The 23,701-nt window shown below is 41.8% G+C and overlaps 2 protein-coding genes across 5 annotated transcripts in view; one reads left to right on the top strand and one right to left on the bottom strand.

Moving 5' to 3' along the window:
• Window positions 1–21,051, bottom strand: part of LOC134536978 (neurogenic protein mastermind-like) — a 192,338-nt gene extending 171,287 nt beyond the window's left edge. For all 3 annotated transcript variants that reach the window (XM_063377096.1, XM_063377097.1, XM_063377098.1), the window contains exon 1: window positions 19,918–21,051. In XM_063377096.1, the coding sequence (XP_063233166.1) occupies window positions 19,918–20,169 (252 nt within the window). In that variant the 5' untranslated portion in view covers window positions 20,170–21,051. The remainder of the gene's footprint in view (window positions 1–19,917) is intronic.
• The window catches only part of LOC134536979 (heat shock protein 75 kDa, mitochondrial), a 44,566-nt gene continuing 41,817 nt past the window's right edge, over window positions 20,953–23,701 (top strand). The window contains exon 1 of one of the 2 annotated variants that reach the window (XM_063377101.1): window positions 20,953–21,250. In XM_063377101.1, coding sequence (XP_063233171.1) covers window positions 21,130–21,250 — 121 coding nt within the window. In that variant the 5' untranslated portion in view covers window positions 20,953–21,129. The remainder of the gene's footprint in view (window positions 21,251–23,701) is intronic. The other variant, XM_063377100.1, reaches the window with a different exon arrangement.

The raw sequence follows: 23,701 nt of genomic DNA, 5'->3' as shown, positions 1-23,701 counted from the left end.
GGCGGTGTTAAAATTTGTTTCTCTAGCGGGATCGCGGTAGGGACTCGAACCCATATGCTGCTGTGGGCATTGCGATGAATAAAGATAGAAGTCACTTCTTTTCCATGGGCTGGCGCGCGGTGCAAGGATGATGGAGGAGAGTTGGCTTGGAGGGGGAAGGCGCGCGTGGCAAGACGTCACGGAGGGGCGCGTGAGTCACGCGTGTCGACAGGCCGGGGTCAGCCTCTCCCTCCAGCCTCCAGCATCGGCCACTTGTTCCAGCCTCCAGCCTCCAGCCACTGCCTCCAGCATCAGCCACTGCCTCCAGCCACTTGTTCCAGCATCAGCCACTGCCTCCAGCCTCTAGCATCAGCCACTGCCTCCAGCATCAGCCACTTGTTCCAGCCTCCAGCCACCAGCCACTGCCTCCAGCATCAGCCACTGCCTCCAGCCACTTGTTCCAGCATCAGCCACTGCCTCCAGCCTCCAGCATCGGCCACTTGTTCCAGCCTCCAGCCACCAGCCACTGCCTCCAGCATCAGCCACTGCCTCCAGCCACTTGTTCCAGCATCAGCCTCTCCCTCCAGCCTCCAGCATCGGCCACTTGTTCCAGCCTCCAGCCACCAACCACTGCCTCCAGCCACTTGTTCCAGCATCAGCCTCTCCCTCCAGCCTCCAGCATCGGCCACTTGTTCCAGCCTCCAGCCACCAGCCACTGCCTCCAGCATCAGCCACTGCCTCCAGCCACTTGTTCCAGCATCAGCCACTGCCTCCAGCCACTTTTTCCAGCATCAGCCACTGCCTCCAGCCACTTGTTCCAGCATCAGCCACTGCCTCCAGCCTCCAGCATCAGCCACTTGTTCCAGCCTCCAGCCTCCAGCCTCCAGCCACTGCCTCCAGCATCAGCCACTGCCTCCAGCCACTTGTTCCAGCCACTTGTTCCAGCATCAGCCTCTCCCTCCAGCCTCCAGCATCGGCCACTTGTTCCAGCATCAGCCACTGCCTCCAGCCACTTGTTCCAGCATCAGCCACTGCCTCCAGCCTCCAACCTCCAGCATCAGCCATTTGTTCCAGCCTCCAGCCACCAGCCACTGCCTCCAGCATCAGCCACTTGTTCCAGCCTCCAACTCCAGCCACTGCCTCCAGCATCAGCCACTGCCTCCAGCCACTTGTTCCAGCCACTTGTTCCAGCATCAGCCACTGCCTCCAGCCTCCAGCATCAGCCACTTGTTCCAGCCTCCAACCACCAGCCAATGCCTCCAGCATCCTCTCCAGCCACCACGCGACAGGACAGGAACACTAAAAAAAATTTAATTTCGGGAAAAAAGGGAGTGGGAAGAGGGATAGAACACTTTGCCCACGGTTTGCTTTACACTTTACATTGCTGCTTTCCTTTTGTTGGTGGTGATGATGATAACGACTTTTATAGATATTTTAGGGTTTCCGGAGGGAGAGAGAGAGAGAGAGAGAGAGAGAGAGAGAGAGAGAGAGAGAGAGAGAGAGAGAGAGGCGGTTAGTCCTCCTCCTATTGTGTGCGCCCTTATAAGATTGTTCATTACACCGAAAGGTGAAGTAAGTAAGTAAGTAAGTAAGTGGCGTTGTCTGTCACTATTACAGCTGGTAATCCAAACAGTGCTAGCAAACGTACGCTCAAGATTCTCACTGAACCACCAACAGCTACTAGAATAGGTTCTTAGAATGATTCTTGCCCGCCTTCTCGGTTGTTGACGCGTGTTGCCCGACCTGGTGACGGGAACGCAGGCAACAGAACCGCTCCGGCCGCCAGTAGCGCTATCTGCACCCGGCACAAGCTGAAGCCACGCTGTCGCCGCTGGGAAGCCTAAGATGTACATCAAGTTCTGTCCCTGCCCGAGCACTCCCGAATATTCACCTTCGGTCAACCTCGGGTTTATTTATATATATTTATATTTCTCTGTTTATTTTAATGTAGCTATACTAACCTAACTAACCGTCCATAGTGTTTTAAAGTGTTTTAATGTAGCTAACCTAACCGACCACTTTTAATATTTGAATTCATTTTTCCTGCCCAAAAATAAAACAAATCCCGAGGTTGGCCGAAGGTGAATATTCGGGCGTGTTCGGGCAGGTACAGAACTTGATGGACAACTTAGGCTTCTCGTCGCCGCTATTCGGTACTCCGACGCTAAGGCCTGCTTCGTAAAGACCCCTACAAACCTTCCAACCCAATCCGATCCGATGTCCTAAAAGTAGGATGAAAATGGCATAATCGTGTAGTGTGTACCTACGTTGGTCGTCCTAACAAAAAAAAGTTGGAATCCTATTTAGGAATTTCCGGCGGTCTTCCCCCATCCGAATATCCGATTTGGGACAGACCCTCTCGACTTTCCTTCAATGAATAGTGCAGTCAGACGTCTGTTATAATCAGTTGTTTGTTTTCTCGTAGAATGGTATCACGTTTTTTATGAACTGCTCTGCCATCCTTAGCAACTACGTAAAACATTGTTCATTCATTCGTAAAACAAAAAAAGTTCTAAATCGGCTGGGTTAAATTGCAGCAACAAAATCGAATGGGTAAATTTCTATATGTGTCCTTTAGCCACTTTTTTTTGCCCGAAATAGCTTTTCTGGTGGGAGCTTTTGAAAGATTGTTTTGAAGGAACATATGTAACTGCAAACCCCAATTTTTTTTTCCCTTCGTAAAAACGGTGCCATTACGAGGGTGTGGTCAGGTTGGGAGTCGCAGTGGCACTGACCACTGACGAGATCATTTCATACTTCATTTCTTCTTGCCTATTATTAATTTTATTCGTCATCTCATGTTGGCTATTATAAATTTTATTCATCCTCTCTTGTTGGCTATTATAAATTTTATTCTTCATCTCTTCTTGGCCATTCTTCATTTCCTCTTTGGTTACTCTCGATTTTATTATTGTTTTTCTCCTGACACTTCTTCATTTACTCCTGATCCTTCTTTATTTCCTCCTGAACATTCTTCATTTCCTCCTGATAATTCTTCATTGTCACTATTTTATTATTATTTTCGACACGATTGTGGATAACGATCTAACTTTCTCAGATTGGAGATCGGATCAGATCGGATTGGAAGGTGTGTAGGGGCCTTAAGTCACTTAAGGAGCGCGACGACGCAAAACGCAACCAACGCAATAAAAAATAACGGTCGTTCGTAGAGCAAGACGTCTCCGACCCTACAAATGCATATTGTAAAACAATTTAAAACAAATTTCTTCCCCGGGTTTCTTTTTTCTTTCTTTTTTGATGGTTATTGTTTATCGTGAAAACATACCAAATCGTTAACAATTTGATTAAAAAAAAAAAGTTATTTTCTTTCACTACGCGAAAGTTAAGCAAGTGAAAACGTGAAGCAAATAATAAAAAAAATTAAAAGTTTAAAGAACATTTCAGTTCAAATATAGAATGTGGAAGCGCAAATCAAAACGCAAGATGTTGAAAGTTAATTTTTTTTTTTTTTTTTTTTTTCGTTTCGCGTAATTCACTAACGGATATTTGAAGAACTCGTTATTCAACTTCTTGCATCTCGTGTTTCTGGCGTCCGTGCGTTTCTCGGGTGGTGACTGTCGCAACGAACGGTGTGTCTACACTTCAGTAACTCTACAAAAACATATATTCTTTGAGAACCAGTCTTCAGAAATAATTTCCCGGCACACAAACAGAACAAAGTAAAGTATACAGTACATTCGCGTGCGATAAATACGAATTAATGATTTATCTTATCGAACATACTTTTTTTTAATCTTAAAAAAACTACGATAAACATGGCGTCACGCATGTAGCTACACTTGTTTTTGTCTCACAGTAGTGTGTTGAAGAACATGAAATAATTTCCAAGAAGCATTACAATTACTTTGGCAATATATTTTCAACGGGATGTCTACACACACCTGGTGAACCAATAATTTCAGAACTCCTTCAGGATTTTCAAATAATTTAAATCATCTTTACGGACAAAGGCCATTGCTCATTTTCGCTGTAGGTCATGGACAGACCACAAGAAAATAAAACGCAAACTCATCCGATGTCAAACGTTAACCCTGTTCGTCTGTTCGTCGCTGTTGTGTCCGGGGTTAGTGTGTTTCTTTTTTCTTGTTCTACTATTTCGACATTGTCAGCCCTCTGCGTTTGTTAAGGGGCCCGCCCCGTCAGGGGTGTATGTGTGTTAGCGAGGCGGGATGATAAGCGCGACGCTCGCTAGTGCTTCTAGCGCGGTGTCTCCTCTGGACTGGCGCGCAGTCTTCTCGTCGTGCACAGGACAACTGCGGAGATCTGAGCGGTGACCGTAACATTATATTGCGGAGAAATGAAGATAAGGGTGTAATGCCAGTCCCTCAAGTGCTTACAAGAATCTGTACTAGTTGTTTTACGCCTAAAAAAATTAATCTGAAAAACTGGCGTTTTAAGCCATTTTTAACTGTTCTAAAATTACAGTTAAAAAATTTAATCCGAAATCAAAAGTACTTTTTCGGGCCTCAGCGAACTCTTAAATGCTTTTCGTAAGCAGACCCCACTCGGATATCTCGAGCAGTTTTGAAATCGCGTTGTTTTTTTGCTGAAGCTCTGCCAGCGTATATGTGTGCCCGGGTAGTATAGGAAAGTCCGTAAACTGACTGTGATTCCTGACAGTGTGGCCGGGACGCCGACTAAAGGCCGGTCCACACGCAACGTTTTCAGCAACGATTTACCTGCGCAGGTCACATCGTTGTAGACAAGACGTAGCGTGTAGACAGGAAAACTGCGCAGTTTTGTGAACTGCGCGGAGACGGAACACGGAGAAGGAAAACTGTGGCCAAGAGCATTTGTGTCCGCGCAGTTTAGTCGACCTGCACAGACTTGTCGTAGCGTGTGGACACTTCCTCCGTCTTCTCCGTACACGGGGCTCAGTTCTCCCCTCGGTATTTGTGCCGGAACAGGGTAATATGTTCAACGATGACCGATTTGCGACAGTTTTCACGAGAATTTCTTACAGAGTTCATTGGTCTGTACAAGTCCTTTCCGTGTTTGTGGCGGGTCAAATCAAAAGAATATAGCGATAGGGACAAAAAAAAAGTCAAGCGTATGAAGCACTTGTGCAAAAATACAAAGAGGTTGACATCGCGGCTAACAGAGATAAAATCACACCAAAAAAAAAAAACATTAATTTTTTGAGGTCGGTATACCGGAAAGAATTGGCCAAAGTAAGGAATTTTCGCAAATGATAGGAAAAAACTTTGCTGCAAACTGTGTTGTGTGGACACGGCTGAACTGCAACCTTTTTTTTTTTTTTTTTGCAAAGTTTTGCCTGCGCAGTCAAAACTGTGTACAAAACGTTGCGTGTGGACCGGCCTTTACGTCCACTCGCGCCAGGGCCTGTGACGGCCAGCTAGAACCACCAGCGACGGTCGCCTCGCTGACAACAAGATAACACCCCGACTAGGCACTTGTTTTTAAATCTCGGAATGGTTCGTAAACGGCGCGTCGACACCTGGAGCTCAGCCACCAGCAGGACTCCTCCCAGCCTGAGGACCAGGAGGTGCGGTGAACGTATAGAAGTCGCGAGTGGATAGGATTTAAGCTGGGTTTACGATTGATTTCCTTAAGAATTATAACTTAACATCAAGCACACGATTAAGTCAAGACTACATTTTCCAGTTTATGATTGACATAGAAGTCGTTAATTATAACCAATCACAGCACAAAACACATGGTCGGCCATTGTTCGAAACGGAGAAGCAGGTATGAAATAGGTTATTGACAAATGGAATATCTATTTTTTGAAATGGATGATGATTACAAATGACAAATATACGAATTCTAACCCAAAATACTGCCTCGCTCGGTCGAATAATAAGACATAAACTTCCGATTGAAAGGTTCCGGTTTGTTGTGATTGGTCGCTTCCTTAAGTCTTAACGAAAAATATAAAATATAACCATTTCTGTTAAGTCTTAAGTCATCATATGGTTCGCACACGACCCGTCAAAATTCACACACGACAATCATAAACCATTCCACTAGTTTACATAGAGTCATGGTAAGTACACGACTAAGTCTTAAGTCTTAATTCTTAATTTTCAATCGTAAACCCACCTTTACTCTACGTTTTTCAGAAGCGTATTTTGAGCAGCTTGGGAACTTCACCGCTGCAGTGCGCTGCCGTAACGCCCTGTATCTTCTTAGTTGTTATTTACACGTTAGAGCGCAGCACTGTCGCCCGCTGTCATTCCCCGCACCCCCACCCATCATTCACTGCAGCTCAAGGTCGTTCAACGGGAGGGGGAAGGGGTGTTTGAAGAGTTCGACACTTGTCCGCTAGGGACCACCACGAGTCGATGCCCTAGAGATGTTGGCGATCGCGGCGGTGAATTAACCAACTACCTCAAAACCGTATTAGAAATTTTAACCTGGGCTGGCGACTTCTATACAGTATATATATATTCAAAGGGTGAACGACAACCTGCGACAGGGGATCGACCCCGTAACAATGCCCGCCCCCTCCCTCCCTCCCTCTGGCTTTCCCCGCAGACACATCTCGCTCGACCGAGCGGCAGCGGGGGCGACTGTCGCAATACGGAGGGCTGAGCCGGGACCCGTCCGACCGAGACTCGTGCGCACCGTGCAGGAAGTGGGCTGTTCCGTCACCAGCCACTGGGGCACCAGTGCGCGGCCCTCGCACCCACGGGGTCGTTACCACAACGCCGAAATACCACAACGCCGAACGTACAATAACGCCGAATGCCAAATTGACCGCAAAGCCGACAGCTAGAAAACTGCTGTGTACCACAAACGCCGAAATACAGTAACGCCGAATAATGTTGTTGCGAGGAAGGGGGGGGGGGGGGGCACAGGAGCAAAATGAAAAACAACTGAATGAATTTGTGTGCTAACCTTTGTGGCAGTCCTGCAATGCAATTTTTCGGCGTTGTGGTACACAGCAGTTTTCTAGCTGTCGGCGTTGTGGTCAATTTGGCATTTCGGCGTTACGGTTTTCGGCGTTATGGTACGTTCGGCGTTCCCCGCACCCACGTCTTGAAATACAAAACTCTTTAAATTTACAAGGCACTCTCCTTTTGCAACCTCAAAAATTTTCTCCCCAATCAATTTGTCCAATTTGCAATAATTTCATTCGAGTCTGCATTCGTTTGATTTTGATACAAGACAAGTTGAAGCAGTAGGACGCTCTTTTTAACGGATCTCCAATGTCAGAGTTCGACCACTGGATTGCAGTAAAATTGTAACATAAATAAAAGTTTCTGATTGGTTGTAATAATTTTTACAATAACAATAAATATATATATCACCACATATATTATATAAAATGATCCCAGCAATAAATAAACATATTTTCGCTCAAATCATCAATACCTTACCACAACATGTAACATAAATTTCTAAAACATTTACATCTTAGATTCTATATAAAAAAAAAAAAAAAAAAAAACTAGCTTCGTACATAAGCTACATATTCTATAACAATATAAATCGTACGAGCAACAGTATTTTTTTCCGTGGTTTATATGCAATGCAAACATCCCATTCCAAACACAAATGTAATCGATATAGTTTTTTTAGAATTAAAATTACTCAGACGACACACGCTGTTAATTTCGTTGGAAATTGGATTTAAATAAACATGCAGCTGCTACATACAGTCTGTACCGAAATGAGTGTGAAAATTCGTGTTATCATGTTGATTCCGTGTCCAAGTTTTCGTATTATAACGTAGAATAAATAATGCCGAGCTTGAAACATTGTGTTTTCAACTACATTATGGGCGCGAATCTCACACATTTTCAACATCCACCGCTATAATTCGCTGCCGAAGCAGCTACGTTGACTATTGAATCATTCAATTTGCAGAGCGAAAGGTTAATATATATATATATAGACTTGCAAAACAAATAATAATAATAATAATAATAATAATAATAATAAACGCCGGCTTTGGACCAGATTTTCGACAAGGAAAGTTAATCTTGTTAAAATTCTCTAAACCGTTAACACTATAAAGTTTCCCTTTATCTTTGTGAACTTAGATACGCGCAACAGATGGAAGCAACGTGGTTACACATTCCCGGCCCATGGACTTCCGTTCCATTCACGAAATTATTCCAACCAATTGCCTTATACCTAGAGCTAATAAGTTACCCATAATAAACATTGATATGTGCATACCTTATAAACTTGTACGTTTCGTATTAATTCAATTTACAATAGACTTGTAATTTTCGTCATATCAGGGTGAATCAAACACATTTAAGAAAATGGAATTGCCCACTTCCCCAACCCATCCGTTGACCATTCAACATCAAGGATTCTTTCCTCAAAAACAAGGTAGGTTGAACGGATTTTTTTTTTCGTTTTATAATTAGGGACCGGAAAAATTCGCGGGTTCAATGACCTATAGGATGAACTCCATAGTTATACGTACACTCGGTCAAATGTCACCAACCCATTGGCTGCTGTCTTGTGAGACGCCCCAACGTAGCAGCCTGTAATTCGATAAAGCTTTGGTTGGGTGTTTCTCATTGGTCCAGAGTCATCCAGGTGAGTTGTGAACCAATAGCAGAGGCAGCACTGAGGTATAACTATTTGTATTTTGGCCTATCGCGAAATTTTCCGGTCTCTAGTTATGGCTGTTCTAAGTGGTGCGTTTCTAAGTTGCGTGGTTCTAAGTCCCATGTTTCTAAGTTATGACGGTTCTAAGTTGTGTTTTTCTAAGTCATGTGTGGATCCCATACAGCCCGCCCTTGGGCAGGCGGGACGGCCCACGCAAGCTCGTGCACGTACGCGCCGCGGTGCGAGTAACGGAACAAGCGCTCTGGAAGAGCAGAGGATGGTAGAGGGGGGGAGGGGTCCAGGCTCTGCCACGCGAGGGGCATGTGCCCCTCCCTCCCCCCTCCTGTTCCCCTGGCGAGAAGCAAGGAGGGGGGAGGGGAACAGTGAGGCAACAGCCTGGCGGCCCGACCGCGCACGCACCCACCCACGCCACGCGTTGTGACACACTTCCTGCACCGGCAGCTAGTGTTGCCAACCGCGGCGACAAGTCCCTGCAGCGGCGCAGCGCGCGCGACGTACTTTTTATAACCTCGCCGTCGCCATGTTGTTCCGCCCGAAAACACTGTGGAACTGTTGCTTCGTGATGTCCGCCGATGGTTGGCAAGTATGAATTAGAATCTCAGTCACTTAACAGAGTCACTTTAAAAAAAATCGTTAAAATCTGTTTCCACAATGAAAAACTACACTTCAGACAGTGTTTTGGACATCTAACTTCTATAGCGCATAATTTAACTGAAAAAAAAAAAAAACCTAGTTGTCCTTTGCACACATCTCATGCTCTTCGTCATTATCAATTGAACTAGGCAAATGTCTGCCCATAATTTTTTTCCTTTACCATTCCCCAATTCTTTTTTTCGCAAGTCTATTTTGACTTTTGGTGAATACTGAAAACTGTAAACGTAATATACGCATACATCGCAAAACTGAAGTTTTTCAATGGACTTTATTAGTAACCAGCTGAACACAGGGTGGAGCATATATTTTGTGTGTATATGTATGTATATATATGTATATACAGGATGTCCACAAAAGACCTTTACAACAGCAGAAGAAAAAAAGATGGTGGCAATGTTCTCTAGCAGGTGGTAGCTCCTGGTAGCATGTACTGAACACAAAATAGTCGTCAAGGTTAAAAACAAATTTCAAGGTCAAGGTTCAAGGTCAAGTTCAATGCCTACAGTCGAAGGTCAAAGGTATGATGAACAGAAAAATATACTAACATGGCACGCCAGCACACTCTAGCAGACGAAAACAAGATGGCGAGCTCCAGCGAAAGAAGACAAGGTGGCGGACATGACATCATACCAGTTGATATATACCTTGGTATTGGTGGTGTAAGGTCAGTCTAGTTAGCTTCTGTGGAGGAAGGATCTGATGTTTTTATTTTTATTTTTTGCTCTTACCAGTTTCGAACCAAGGACGGGAATCGATATAATCAATCAGTATTCTAATAAAATAATTTTTTGATGAATTTTGAACTTTTTTCATTGAATCGTATAATAAATAAAGATTTTAAAGATGGCGTACGTAACGATAATTGATACAGTGGAGACATAATTAAAAATGTTGGGTGTTGTGTAAGACATTTTTATTACTTTTTATTGATTTTTTTTAATATATTAATAAATTACTGGTTTACTCTCGCCGGAAATCGAACAGAGGACCGAAATAGTTTAAATAACTAAACATTTGAAGTAGGGAATCTTTAAAATATTTTTTGGAATTTTTTCGGAACTTCTTGCATTGAAATTACGGATTTTCAAGATGGCTGCCGTAACGAAACATGCAACATTAATAAAATCCAATATGACAGACGTAACGAAACGTGTAATGATGACATCGTTCTCAACCAAGATGGCGGGCGTAACGAAACATGCAACATTTATATAATCCAAGATGGTGACCGTAACGATATGTGCAACAGTGGTTTTTAAGTAAAATTTTCCCCCCGATTTTCTAACATACAAATTACAGATTTTCAAGATGGAGACATGACGTCATATACCTTGACATAAGTAGTGGGAGGTCAGTCTGCCAGCAGCCACGATGAGGGAAGGATCGGTCACCATTTTAATTTTATTTTTGCTCTCACCGGGTTCGAACAGAGGACTCCGAGCTTCATGACGCAAAGGTATGTTTTTCAAATATTTTTATTAAAATTTTATTAATTAAATTTTTTTATATATTTTAAATTTTCAAGATGGCGGCCGTAACGGAAATTGCAATGGTGACGTCATAATCCAAGATGACATAATCCATGATGACGTCAGAGGCTTATCGGAGGCTGTAGACATGGATGCTTAAGCCTCAATATGGACATTTCTAGCCGCTGGTATTTTTAAGGATTAAAAACGGTAAATTTTCCCTCGAAACGGGAATTTTTCCCTCAAAAAGAGAAATTTGTAATTTTTCTAAATTTTTGAGATTTTTTGGCGGAATTTTTTAAAAAAAAATGGACATTTTGGCGAATTTTAAAGCTTTTTGGACAAATTGTGGCAAATTTTGAATGTCAAGGTCAAAGGTCAAGGTCATCCAATATGGCCTCCCTCAAGGTCATCCAAGATGACCGGCGTGACGTCACAATCCAAGATGGCGGAATACACCAGCACCACCGCCTGGCGCCTGTGCCCGGACATACTATTACATACTATTACAGTGATATACCTTTTTAAAAGTCAATTGTCGATGGTAATTTTCCCTTTATTTGAAGAAAGTGTACAAAATTTTATCAAGTAGAGTCAAAATATCTGTTTTAAGGGAAATGCAGTATATTTTTTGAAACCACATATAAACCACATATAAACCTCTTCTCGTTTAGAATGTCAAGTGTGCAAAATTCCATTACGCTCGGATTAAAACTTTAGATATGTAGGCCCTATATAAAACAAACAAACATAGAAAAAAACAAACGAATACTCTTTTAATTATAGGTATAAATGAATTTAGGTCCTACCATCAGGGAGGACACACGGATTATAAATGTTTTAAACTCAAACAGGGGCGCCTCTAGTGCCCAAGCTCCGGGGATTGTTACCCCCTCCCCTCTGCCACCCCCCCTTTTCCAAAACACTGACCCAAACAAGGCGGTTGAAACAGACGTCACTCCATCTTGGAGCTAGTTGTGTTTAAGCACTGAATATATATTCCATTTTGATTTGTAAAAATTTGTAATTGAAAGATGCCGTCTTGGTTAAAGTGTTTTTGACTATTTTTTTTACATCAATTAAAAAAGACAGAGCTATTTTTCTTGTTTGAGCATAGCAAATAATGTACTGGAATTTCCTGGTTATTAATGGTGACTGAATGTGAAATTTTATTTGGTGTTCAGCATTGAATTATTTCTCTGTCTGAATGACTCCAGTTGTAATAACACTGTCAGTAGACACTAATTTATGGTATTAAAAAATCGACAAATAGTAAAATTAATTTTCAATAGTTTAAGTGACGTGTTTTCCTGTAAAGCTCTGCACAATTTCAGTTGCCCCCCTCATGATGTCACCAGATAGACACCGCCTCCATCCTAGGAAGCCCCGATGAGGCTGGCCGCTACTGGGTACTGGGTTCTGCCGTGCGTTCAGACTAACCTGGACTCTTCCCAGTACTTTCCATTACGGGTCTCTTATTTCAGGCTGCAAAACGTTAGAACATGATACTTAGAGACCGGAAAAATTAGCGGTTTTATTCGGCGATAGGCTAAAATTCAAATACACATACCTTTTAGATGATTTTGATATTAGCTTACTGTTCATCTGGACGAATCTCAACTAATTAAAAACTATCAACCAAAGAAGGATCGAATCACTGATAAACCAGATGAGACGACTCACAAGTCGGCAGCCAATGAACTTGCGCTATTTGCCCAATTGTACAAGGGAATGTGCAGTCTATCCTGCGAATTTTTCCGGTCCCTAATGATACTTCTTGCACTGACATGTCCGTCGGAACACGTGCGAAACTCGACTATGTTTGGTTGTAATTCATTACTATTTGTTTCGTTACAGATAATTTCGTTTGATTCACTTTGATATGTGGAGTAAGGTAATATTTCAATACATTTCAGTTCTTATCGTTAATTTATTTCGTTACAACTCAACAATTGATTCATTGAGTTTCGTTTCTTTAAAATCGTGTATTTCGTTATAATTTGATATTTTCGAATCTGCTTCATGTTGTTTCATAGTGGTACAGAAATACTGATGTGAAATTATCGATATTTGTACATTTTCGCGAAAACAATTGTGTTTGGCAGTAATACCGGGTTCGGATTCTTTCCAGGGCATTTATGATTTATGCTGTCCTACCTCCAATAGTTACAAGTAGGGCCATGCATTTTTCGCGAAAAGATTCCGAGACTAGTTATAAGTTAAAACACTATAGCATCGTCTGTGTTTCGTGATTGGGTGAATTTCTTTCAGGCAAATGTAGATTGTTACAACACCAATCACAGTAAACTCAGTGCGGAAGCAAACGCGTTCTTGAGTGGTTCGGTCAAACAAGGCAACGACTTCTCTCGCAGACGGCCGCCAATCACAAGGGAGAAACCCCTGGTGCGGGTATACCTTGTTGCAGTCTAATAGGCGTTCAGATTTATTCGCGAAAAATGCCTGCCCCCAGTTAAAAGTTATTTGTAAACCGTTCCCTGAATAGCTTTCCAGTATTAACCGCTCACATCAATTGACATAATAAAATAAAGTCAAATTATTGAATGCTTGATTATCTATCCCATTGTTTAAAAAAAAGCTTGAATAAAAATCAATAAAATAAACATTATGTGCCATTATCTCGAAAAACCTACTTCATATATGCAAAAAAAAAAAACAGCAATGTGCTGTACCGAGTTACAATATTTTTCTTGTAGAATTACAAACTATTTCATTGCAAATGGTTTCCAAAGCAATATATTGTAAAAGAACAGAATTTAGTTTTCTGTGTATGAGTACTGTATGGTTCGTAATGGTATAAACCGCAAGGGGAGAGGACGCCCTATGTACAGGGTCCTGGGTTCTGCCTCCAGTCAGCTACAATGTTGGTAACACTGGATACTGCAGTCATTACGATGGCACCACTTCCGGAAGATATTCGACGTCGTTTTCGTTTCACGCTCCATTAACCTCAAAACAATCGTCATATCAAACAGAACGTCTCCGTTCTTGTGGCCAAACTCTGAAAAATCAATTTTACAGTTCAAAAGCGACAAAAATGCATTTAAGTAGGTTTTCTAAAAATCCTTCAATCATGATATTTTTTACGTGCTGAGTTTCTCCAACTTTTCAGAAATACTTAGGCCGGTATGTCCGATACCAGGTCATTATTTTATATTTACGTTTCACACGGTCAAACTTGCTGACTTTTAGAGTGGCTGAACTTTCGCTTAATAAAAAAATTAATATTGTAAGTACTATTTTTGCATAAATATCTGACAAAGTCGCATTTTTAACGTTTTCGTTTGGTCGGATTTTGCATTACTATGTTATGTATCAGTGTGAAAGGGATTTGTCCAAATTTACGGCAGTTAATGTGTCCATAAAAACGTGATATATGTAGCCTATATACTTTTTAGTTGAAATGGTTTTGGAGTCTATGGAATATGAAACAAAAAAATTAAACTATATAAAATTTGACGATAGTCGCACCATGGTTAACGGCTACAACAGATAAGACTTTCTTCGAAATATACCTAAAATGAATGAAAGAAAAACCTGGCATGTGTGCTATGACTAGGGACCGGAAAAATTCTCGGGTTCAATGACCTCTAGGATGAACTCCATAGTCCTACGTACAGTCGGTCAAATGTCACCCACTCATTGGCTGCTGTCTTGTGAGACGTCCCATCGTAGCAGCCTGTGATTCGATAAAGCTTTGGTTGGGTGTTTCTCATTGGCCCAGAGTCATCCAGGTGAGTTATGAGCCAATAACAGAGGCTGCACTGAGGTACAACTATTTGTATTTTAGTCCATCGCGAGATGAATTCGCGAATTTTTCCGTGTCTCTAGCTATGACTTGACGATAAAAAGAATTTGAAGTCCTTAAAAATAATCCGCTGACCGTAAGATGGCGTCTGTCTCCGGTCGAAGACAAAGGCGAAACTAACAGGAAAATCGCACGAGTCGCGACGCCGCGTTTTTAAAGTCGCAGCTCGGGGCCTCGCGACAGTCTAGCGAACCACAGCCGCTGACGTGGACCTTCATTGTTGGGAGTGTGTCGCCCCACACTCGTGACGTCTCAGTCTCAGCTTTGAATATATATACTGTATAGAAGTCGCTAGTGGATAGGATTTACTCTACGTTTTTCAGAAGCGTATGATGAGCAGCTTGGGAACTTCACCGCTGCAGTGCGCTGCCGTAACGCCCTGTATCGTCTTAGTTGTTATTTACACGTTAGAGCGCAGCACTGTCGCCCGCTGTCATTCCCCGCACCCCTCATCCATCATTCACTGCAGCTCAACGTCGTTCCACAGGAGGGGGAAGGGGTGTTTGAAGAGTTCGACACTTGTCCGCTAGGGACCACCACAAGTCGATGCCCTAGAGATGGTGGCGATTGCAGCGGTGAATTAACCAACTACCTCAAAACCGTATTAGAAATTTTAACCTGGGCTGGCGACTTCTATACAGTATATATATTCAAAGGTCTCAGTCTCTGGCTGCGACGGGAAACAAACCTACGCGTCGCTCCATCGCGGCAGGAAATTAAACACGCAGACTAACACGAATTAAATAGCTATTAATAGGGACCAGAAAAATTCGCGATTTCGATGGCCTTCAGGATAGACTGCACATTCCCCTGTACACTCGGGCAATTAAGGCAAGTTCATTGGCTGCTGAATTGTAAGTCGTCACGGCTGGTTTGCCTGTGATTCGATCCTTCTTTGGTTGAGGGTTTATAATTGGTTGAGATTCGTCCAGATGAACAGTAAACCAATAGCAAAATCATCTAAGAGGTACGTGTGTTTGAACTCTAGCCTATCGCCGATTGAATCTGCGAATTCTCCCGGTCTCTAGCTACTAATTCTCCAACATCGATAATTAAAAATTTGATAATTCGGAAATATATATATGTATGTTTTTTCACTATCGTCTTTTATCTTTTAGGGTTTCCAGGCGCTCTCGCAAATAGTACAACGGAAACTGCTGTCTCGAAAAATACTACTTAGTTGCTTTAATTTTGATATTACTATAAAATCTTCGGGAATTTATAATTTATATCATTATGTGTTTATACACAAAAGTTCAAGTAATGGCATTTAAAATTAAATCCTGTGCAGAAGCCACTACTGGTTCAATGGTTTAAGCGCGGACACAACAATGAGATGCCGCAAGTTCAAAACACATTGGCAGTTTGACTGCCGTATAGGAAATCAGTAGGGCCATGCATTTTTCGCGAAAGGATTCCGAGACTAGTTATAAGTTAAAACACTGTAGCATCGTCTGTGTTTCGTGATTGGGTGATTTTATTTCAGGCAAATGTAGATTGTTACAACACCAATCACAGTAAACTCAGTGCGGAAGAAAATGCGTTCTTGGGTGGTTCGGTCAAACAAGGCAACGACTTCTCTCGCTAGACGGCCGCCAATCACAAGGGAGAAACCTCTGGTGCGGATATACCTTGTTGCAGTCTAATAGGCGTTCAGATTTATTCGCGAAAAATGCCTGCTCCCAGAAATCAGTTTTATTTACTTGTCTTAAAAGGAATTTAAAACATTTTTGCCACACGAGAAAGTTCGAACGACCATAGCTGTAACTGGGGAATGCACGTTATCACGTCAATGGCACAGGCATGCGTGTCTCTGGTTGTCGCTCCGCGGACAGTTCCTCTTCCTTGGACGCGACCGAACACCCGGCCCAAAGAGGAAGGAGGGAGAGGATGCGGCAATGCAGCAACCCCCCTCCCCCCCCCTGCCGCACCAGCAGCTGGGTCGGTTCACCTGCGTCTGAGCTCCCCTCCCGCCAGCGAATCTTACAAAGGGAGGCGCACGCAAGTTTCCTACATACCTGTTTCCCGCCAGACAGTTACTCCGCTTCGACACTTTTTTTTTTAAAAGTGAAACTTCTTTGGGCGCGATGACAAGTAAAATTTCAAGGCCGAATTTTAATGCAACGTATTCGTGAAAACGTTGTGAAAAGTTTCCGACAACAAAAAGACAGAGAATAGGTACCTACTGGTTTCTAATAATTGTGTAAAATGGTATTTCTACATTTTAAGTAGTTTTAAGTAGTTTACCAATAGTTTAATGATTTGGTTAGGTTAGGCAAGTGACGTTTTATGTAAACGTTCGGTTAGGTTAGGTTAGCTACGTTTAAAATATTGGTAACAACAACGTATGAATGGTTGCTTACATAAATTTCATATTTTAGTCACCATAGAGCTATAATGTCCACATATATAAATATTTTCAAAAATTAACTGATATTCAGGCTATTGCATACTTTCCTTAAATCCTTTTAATACAAGTTTTTATTTTTTTATTTTTAGAAAACTGTCTTCTTTCTCTCATTGTCGTTTTAACCCTTATCCTTACCTATGAGTATGGGTCGGTAAAATTCGCAGTTACGATGGCCTTCAGGATAGACTGCACATTCCCCCGTACACTCGGGAAAATAACGCAAGTTCGTTGGCTGCCGACTTGTAAGTCGTCTCAGCTGGTTTGACTGTGATTCGATCTTTCTTTGGTTCAAGGTTTATAATTGGTAGAGATTCGTCCAGATTAACAGTAAGCCAATAGCAAAATCATCTAAAAGGTATATGTATTTGAATTTTAGCCTATCGCCGAATGAATCCGCGAATTTTTCCTGTCTAGTAATTTGTAATTCTAGGTTGCCAGGGAAAATGAGAATAAGCCGAGTTCTTACTTGTAGGAATTGTAAAATTATGACTTAATCTGTTGAAAACCCAATGATACGTCGTAAAAACTCTTGACTACTGACTTGCCACTACTATGGCCACATGCGCTGGCTCTTACTGTTACCAGACGGTTGACATTTTGTGACTTATGCTCTGAATCCTCAGCAGCGTAGAATTCAATTCGGATGCGTCAATGAGTCGCATTATTTTTTGTTCCCATACCGCCATTCTGAAGATGTTAATATTAAATTATTAAAAATATATTTTTTCATGTGTAAAGAGTTATATTTCACTAAATATATCTCAAATCTTTAAACGTTATATTTATTTAATTTTACCAGTTGTAGTTTTAATTAAAATAATAATAAAAGGGCGTATGGTCGCCGCGCGCATATTTTGTAGGTTACAAAATTTTATTTGAAACCTTTTTCGTTTCCAGCGTAATGAAAAATACAGCGCGCGTAACTCAGTACACGTGATAGTGAAACTACTTGGGCGATTAAAACATCGACTCGATAAGTAGAGACCGGAAAAATTCGCAAATTCACTCTGCAATAGGCTAGAATTCAAATACATATGCCTTTATTATGATTTTGCTATTGGCTTACTGTTCATCTGGACGAATCTCAACCAATTAAAAAACTCAACCAAAGAAGTGTCGAATCACAGACAAACCAGCCGAGACGACTCACAAGTCGGCAGCCAATGAACTTGCGTTATTTGCCCTAGTGTACAGGGGAACGCGTAGACTATCCTGAAGGCCATCGAAACCGCGAATTTTTCCGGTCCCTACAAATTACAAAATGACAGAACTGACCAGTACGAACACTGAACAAGGCCCGAATGTAGCTCGTGAGGTCGTGGGAGGTCGACTTCACTGTGACTCGCTTCACCCAAAGTGATCTGTCTTCACTATTCACCAGCAGTGCTGGATGTTCTCATACCAAGCTGAGGAGGACAATTCTTACTACTCTGCCGGATGCGCAAGCAAGATCCTGTATCACGATCCGTTGCAGTTCCTAGCAACGTGACTAGGCGTATAAATTGACGACGAGCAATTGGTAGGGCCATGAAAATTTCGCGAAAACATCCCGAGAGTAGCTGGAAGTTAAAAGACTAGCATCGTCTGTGTTTCGTGATTGGGTGAGTTACTTTGAGGTGCATGTCGATTGTTACAAACAACCAATCACACTAATTCAGTGTGGAAGCAAACTCGTCCTTAGTGGCTCGTGCAAACAAGGCAACGACTTCTCTCGCAGACGGCCGCCGATCACAAGGAAGAAACCGCTTGTGTGGGTATACCTTGTTGCAGTCTAGTAGGCGTTCAGATTTTTTCGCGAAAGTTTCCTGCCCCTAGCAATTGGTTAGCAGGCTGTAAAAAAAAATTGCCCTGCTTTTATTTAAATTAACAAATTTACAGTTGGACACAGATAAAACGAGGTTCCGGCATAAATTAAGGCATTTTTACAATTTTCACTTCTCTTATAAAGTGTTAACGTGTCCCAATTGAAAAAAAATCTGACATTTTCTTGTTTTAGAATTTTTTGTTTCATAAAATTGGAAATCTACTAAATGCAATTTTCAAAAAATTATATCTGCCCTAGTTTCAACATGAAAATACTTTGAAAACATACAGGAAAAAAATAGTTATTATTTATTTTTAAAATGTAACTATTTATAAAATAGATTTTTGTTTTATTGACTACTAGGTATTTGATTCTTAATGTTTTATAGTACACTGTCTTGAGAAGAGTGAAAGCTACAACAAGAAACCGTAGACTTTAGTTTAGAGATTATCAAAGTCCCCCGCCCATTATTCCAGTTTTAGTCGGAAATGTTGGTAGGCGGGGAGCGCCTTACAACCTCTTTTCTGACAACACCCATGCCCAAGGAGGGACTCGAACCCACGGCCGTGAGATTTAGCAGTCAAGCAACAGCGTACCGACTGGAACACGGGATGGAACTCTATAGACTGAAAATGGATGAAGACTGATTCTTGTTGTCTGCGCACTGGGGCAATGCCGGCTGTTGTACACAATGCCACGTGCCAATAGGCACGTATTTTTGGTAACGTCATTTTCAGGGCTGGCGCGTTTATACAGGCGAACTAGGCAACCGCCCGGGGCACCAGGTAGCTGGGGGCGGCGCATCACGACACATAACAGCTGATATCATATGTTTTAACGATTATTGAAACTAGATGAAAATGGATTTTTGTAACAGTTCGGAATGTTTATATTGATATAAGTAATTATTTAAAGTCCACGGTGACCTGTTTATGATTTGTAATAAGTAAAAAAGTAAAAAAAAACACAAGCCTGCGTACATTTGATTGTTGACAAAATCTTAGGCTTACATGATGTATTTTGAGGCAAGGAAAATTTTTTTTGGGGTGTCCGAACGGGGGGGGGGGGGGGGGGGGCTTTAAGGTTTTTTCGCCTAGGGCGACAATTTACCTTGCACCGGCCCTGTATTTAATTAACAAAGTATCAGCTGCATGCGTATACTGAATGGCGCGCGCGGAAGACGGAAGACGGGGGCACTCACCACGTGCATGTTGTTATGCAGCAGACCCGCGCCGTCTTGCTTCTTGTCCGTCTTCTTGGCCGCGCGCTTCGCCTTCGACTCCAGGAAGCGCTGCTTCAGCACCAGGGTCTCCTGCACGTTCTGCTCGCACAGGCCGTTGAACGACTGGTCGAAGCGCGGTATGCAGTCGCTCTGGCGCCGGCGGTAGTTCTCGATGCGGCGCCGCAGTCGCTCCACCACGGCCTGTCTCTTGGGCGGCAGCACTTCGCCCATGCCGCCGCCGAGCTGCTGGGGCGGCGTGGCCCCCCCGCCCCCGGGGGCCAGGGGGCCCGCCGGCTTGCGGGGGAGGAGGCCTCCGTCCACGCAGCCCCCGCCCCCGTGATCCACGATGCCAGCTTCGCACACGCACACGCTCAGCGGGTAGGCCAGTGCGGACAGGGGGTGACAAACACGGGACACACACACGCGCTGCCCTCACGCCAGGATCAACTGTCACAGCCCTCCCCCCTCCGCGCAGCGCGCGTACGTCACGGCGATGACGTTACGCGCTACGTCACTCAGGCCACAACAAACCCACATGTTAGCCAGTCGTGTCCACACATGTCACACGGCGACAAAAATACTCCCGGGCTGGCGGCGGAAACAGTCACCTTGAAACTATCACATTCCTGCAGTCGGAAAACAAGCCAGCAAGGGCAGTGCAGTTTTAATAACGGCTACAGTTTTTTTTTATCTTACCTCCGAACGTCAACACAGCTGAAACCAGTTCAGGCCTTTTTCTTCTCCGCTGATCCGCAATCACTTGGCACAACAGGTAGTTCCAGAGAGATTTTCTGCCTACGCGCCGATACCGTCCTACACTGTTTACGCGCTGCTACAATGAACCGTAACCTGCAAAATAATCCCCATGGTCAATCGAGTTCCTGCACACACAAATGTTCTTCACGTAAAATTTCTCTGACGGACTGCGGGCGCTGCGTGCCTCTCTGCAACTGCTCCAGAACAAAAATCACTTTGGTCTCGCACAACTTTCCATTTTTTTTTCAGTCTCCACACATCCCACGGCAGGCCGGCGCGTGCACAACACGAGCACACACAAGCTTTCAAAAGGTACAAAGACAGCTCCTTTCGTCAGCCTTCTCCTCTGTGACGCATTCTCGCCATCATTGCAATATTTTCAACTTGTCTGACATCTAGCGATAAAATATTCAACTACACATCACGTGACTTAAAATGGCCGCCTCCATGAGGTTTGATCGTCTGGTCAGGCTAGGAAATTTATTAGTAAAGAAAAGAAGCCTCGTACCTGGCCAAATAAAACAAATATTACGTCTTCATGATCAAATTACATCAAGTAAGTACTCAATACATTTACAAACGTGGAACTAAAATAACGACCTTCGAGCCGGTATGTCGATTAGTAACTTAATGTATTACTAGTATTATTATTATTTGCAAATAAATAAAGTGTCCGCTCATTTTAAAATTATGTTTTTATTTTCAAACTATTATGTTACTTCTTTTTACGCTAACTAGTTTTTCGGTTACGAAGTTAACCTAAAATATACTAGGATTTACATCCCGAAAGCGTACAAACATATTTAAAAATTTAAAATAATATTTTGGCCTTATGTGGTTTGTTATAGGATGAGTTTGAATGAACGGTTATTCTGAAAGATAACTTTTCTATCAAATATTATAAAAATTCCAAATAAGATTAATTTACTTCCCAACATGTTTTACAGTTGAAAGAGGGCGTTGTGATACTTCAAGTAATTTACGAGTACTTTACCAATTTAAACAGTATTTAGCTTCCAATGTATTTTGTAAAAAAAAATTAATATCTTTACATTAAAAATTGCGTGAACGGTTGATTAGGTAAGGTTACCTATATTATATGTAATTCTAAATTTTGAAAACTGTTGCTACATTAAAAATACTGTAGATTTGTAAAGATGGTTAGTTAGGTTAAGTTAACTACATTTTTTATTGGTAAATCATAAAGCCTGGGCTACATTCGCAACAGCACACACATAGCATACACGCCTGAAGTTCAATGTACACAAACAGATTGCAGCTGCTACATTGGCAAAATAGCTCACGCACAGGAAAACAGCACACAGAAAGTTGTCAAACTGCTAACTTTTCTCAGTGCTGTGCGTGATCAATCAGCATACAATATGTCATATATAAACACTACGTCAACAGTACAGAGTAGCTAGCAGTTGTTTTGATATCAGTTCAAAGATAACACTTGAAAATAATTGAAACAAGTTATTTATCTGAGGAAAATCTTTGTAGTTGATCATTCCTAGTCGTTCAAAACTAAATTGCAGAATCAAATGCTGTAATTTAGGTAATCAACAGCTTCATGTAACAATGGATGACAAAATTCAAACATTTGAAAATGAAAATTATAAAATAAATAAATAAGGAAAAAAAAAACATTTGAATTTTTCAAAATTCTGTGTTCTGTGGGGATGTAGCTTCCAATTCTCTGCTGAGAATGTGGAACCGTGCTATTTTCATGCTGTTTGTGTGATATTGTGAATGCAGCCTTGGCTTAAGCAATCAGTCAAATAAATTTACTGTTTTTTTAATATGTTACCTAACCATACCAGTGGTTACAATTGTAAACAACTGGTAAACTACTTGAAGTACCTATCACAACACTCTCCTGTAGAATGATTGTAAAACATGTCTGGAAGTAAAAAGGAAACTTTTTCTTTTCAGAAAAGAGTGATTTTCCTTCAGAATTACTTTACATTGATGGTTTTGTCTTGTAGCTAAGTTGAAGTTATCTTTAAAAGATTTGTGCAATGGGAGTGCATGACTTGATGTAAGTTTTTGGACATACGCCATTGCTAAGAACTTTTTCTGTTGAAGAAAAACTAATAAAATAAATAAATAAAAATACTCAAAAAAAGACAAAAAACACACAAAACTAAGCAAACAATTGCTGTTGTCAACAAGGATATGAACACCACAAAATATTCCGAAACAGGAATGGGCTGGAAAATGAGGGTATTTATCAGAGAAAGGGCTACATCTTGCTCAGCCAATGACAGACGAGCTGTCTCCCCATTGGCTGTGCACCATGTAGTTAAAGCGGATTGGTTATGGTGGGTTGAGTATTGGCTATTGTTTTGTGCTGCAGGGATGTTTCTCTCTTTATCAAAGGGATCCACATATTTTTTAATTCAATGCTCTGCTGGCTGAAAATGTTTTTTGTCTTTTTTTGAGTATTTTTATTTATTTATTTTATTAGTTTTTCTTCAACAGAAAAAGTTCGTAGCAATGGCGTATGTCCAAAAACTTACATCAAGTCAGCTAAGTTGAACTCAACAATTTTGCTTATTCAATAAAACTTGCAAAGAATCACTCAAATCATAAAATATAATTCCAGAAATAATATTAATGAGCTTTATAAATTTGCTTGTCCATGATTTTCCACAAACTAGCACGTTTTAATTTCTTTTGACCTACATTTCGAGAAACTTGCTAGTGGGAAGAAATCAAATCTCGGAAACCATGCTTCCATAACCTACATCACCTTCATTAAGGTTATAATAATACAAGAAATAAATGGGTTTGTTCACGTGGACTGTATAACTTCTTAATTGAACAGTATAGTTTGGCATTCTTCTTAGGTACCGGAGTTAGTACTCGACCAAATCCTTCTACAGATGGATGTAACTACTTCTGCACCCATGTGGTACATTTTATTTCAGCTCGGGAGAACTAAGCGTAGGTGGATTGAAATTACGAATTTGAACATGCAGGTTTCATAATGACCATTAAAAAT

Source organism: Bacillus rossius, chromosome 11 (genome assembly GCF_032445375.1).
Source record: "Bacillus rossius redtenbacheri isolate Brsri chromosome 11, Brsri_v3, whole genome shotgun sequence".
Lineage (NCBI taxonomy): Eukaryota > Metazoa > Arthropoda > Insecta > Phasmatodea > Bacillidae > Bacillus > Bacillus rossius.
Note: the sequence above shows the minus strand (reverse complement) of the source record. Positions and strands in the feature narration are given on the sequence as shown.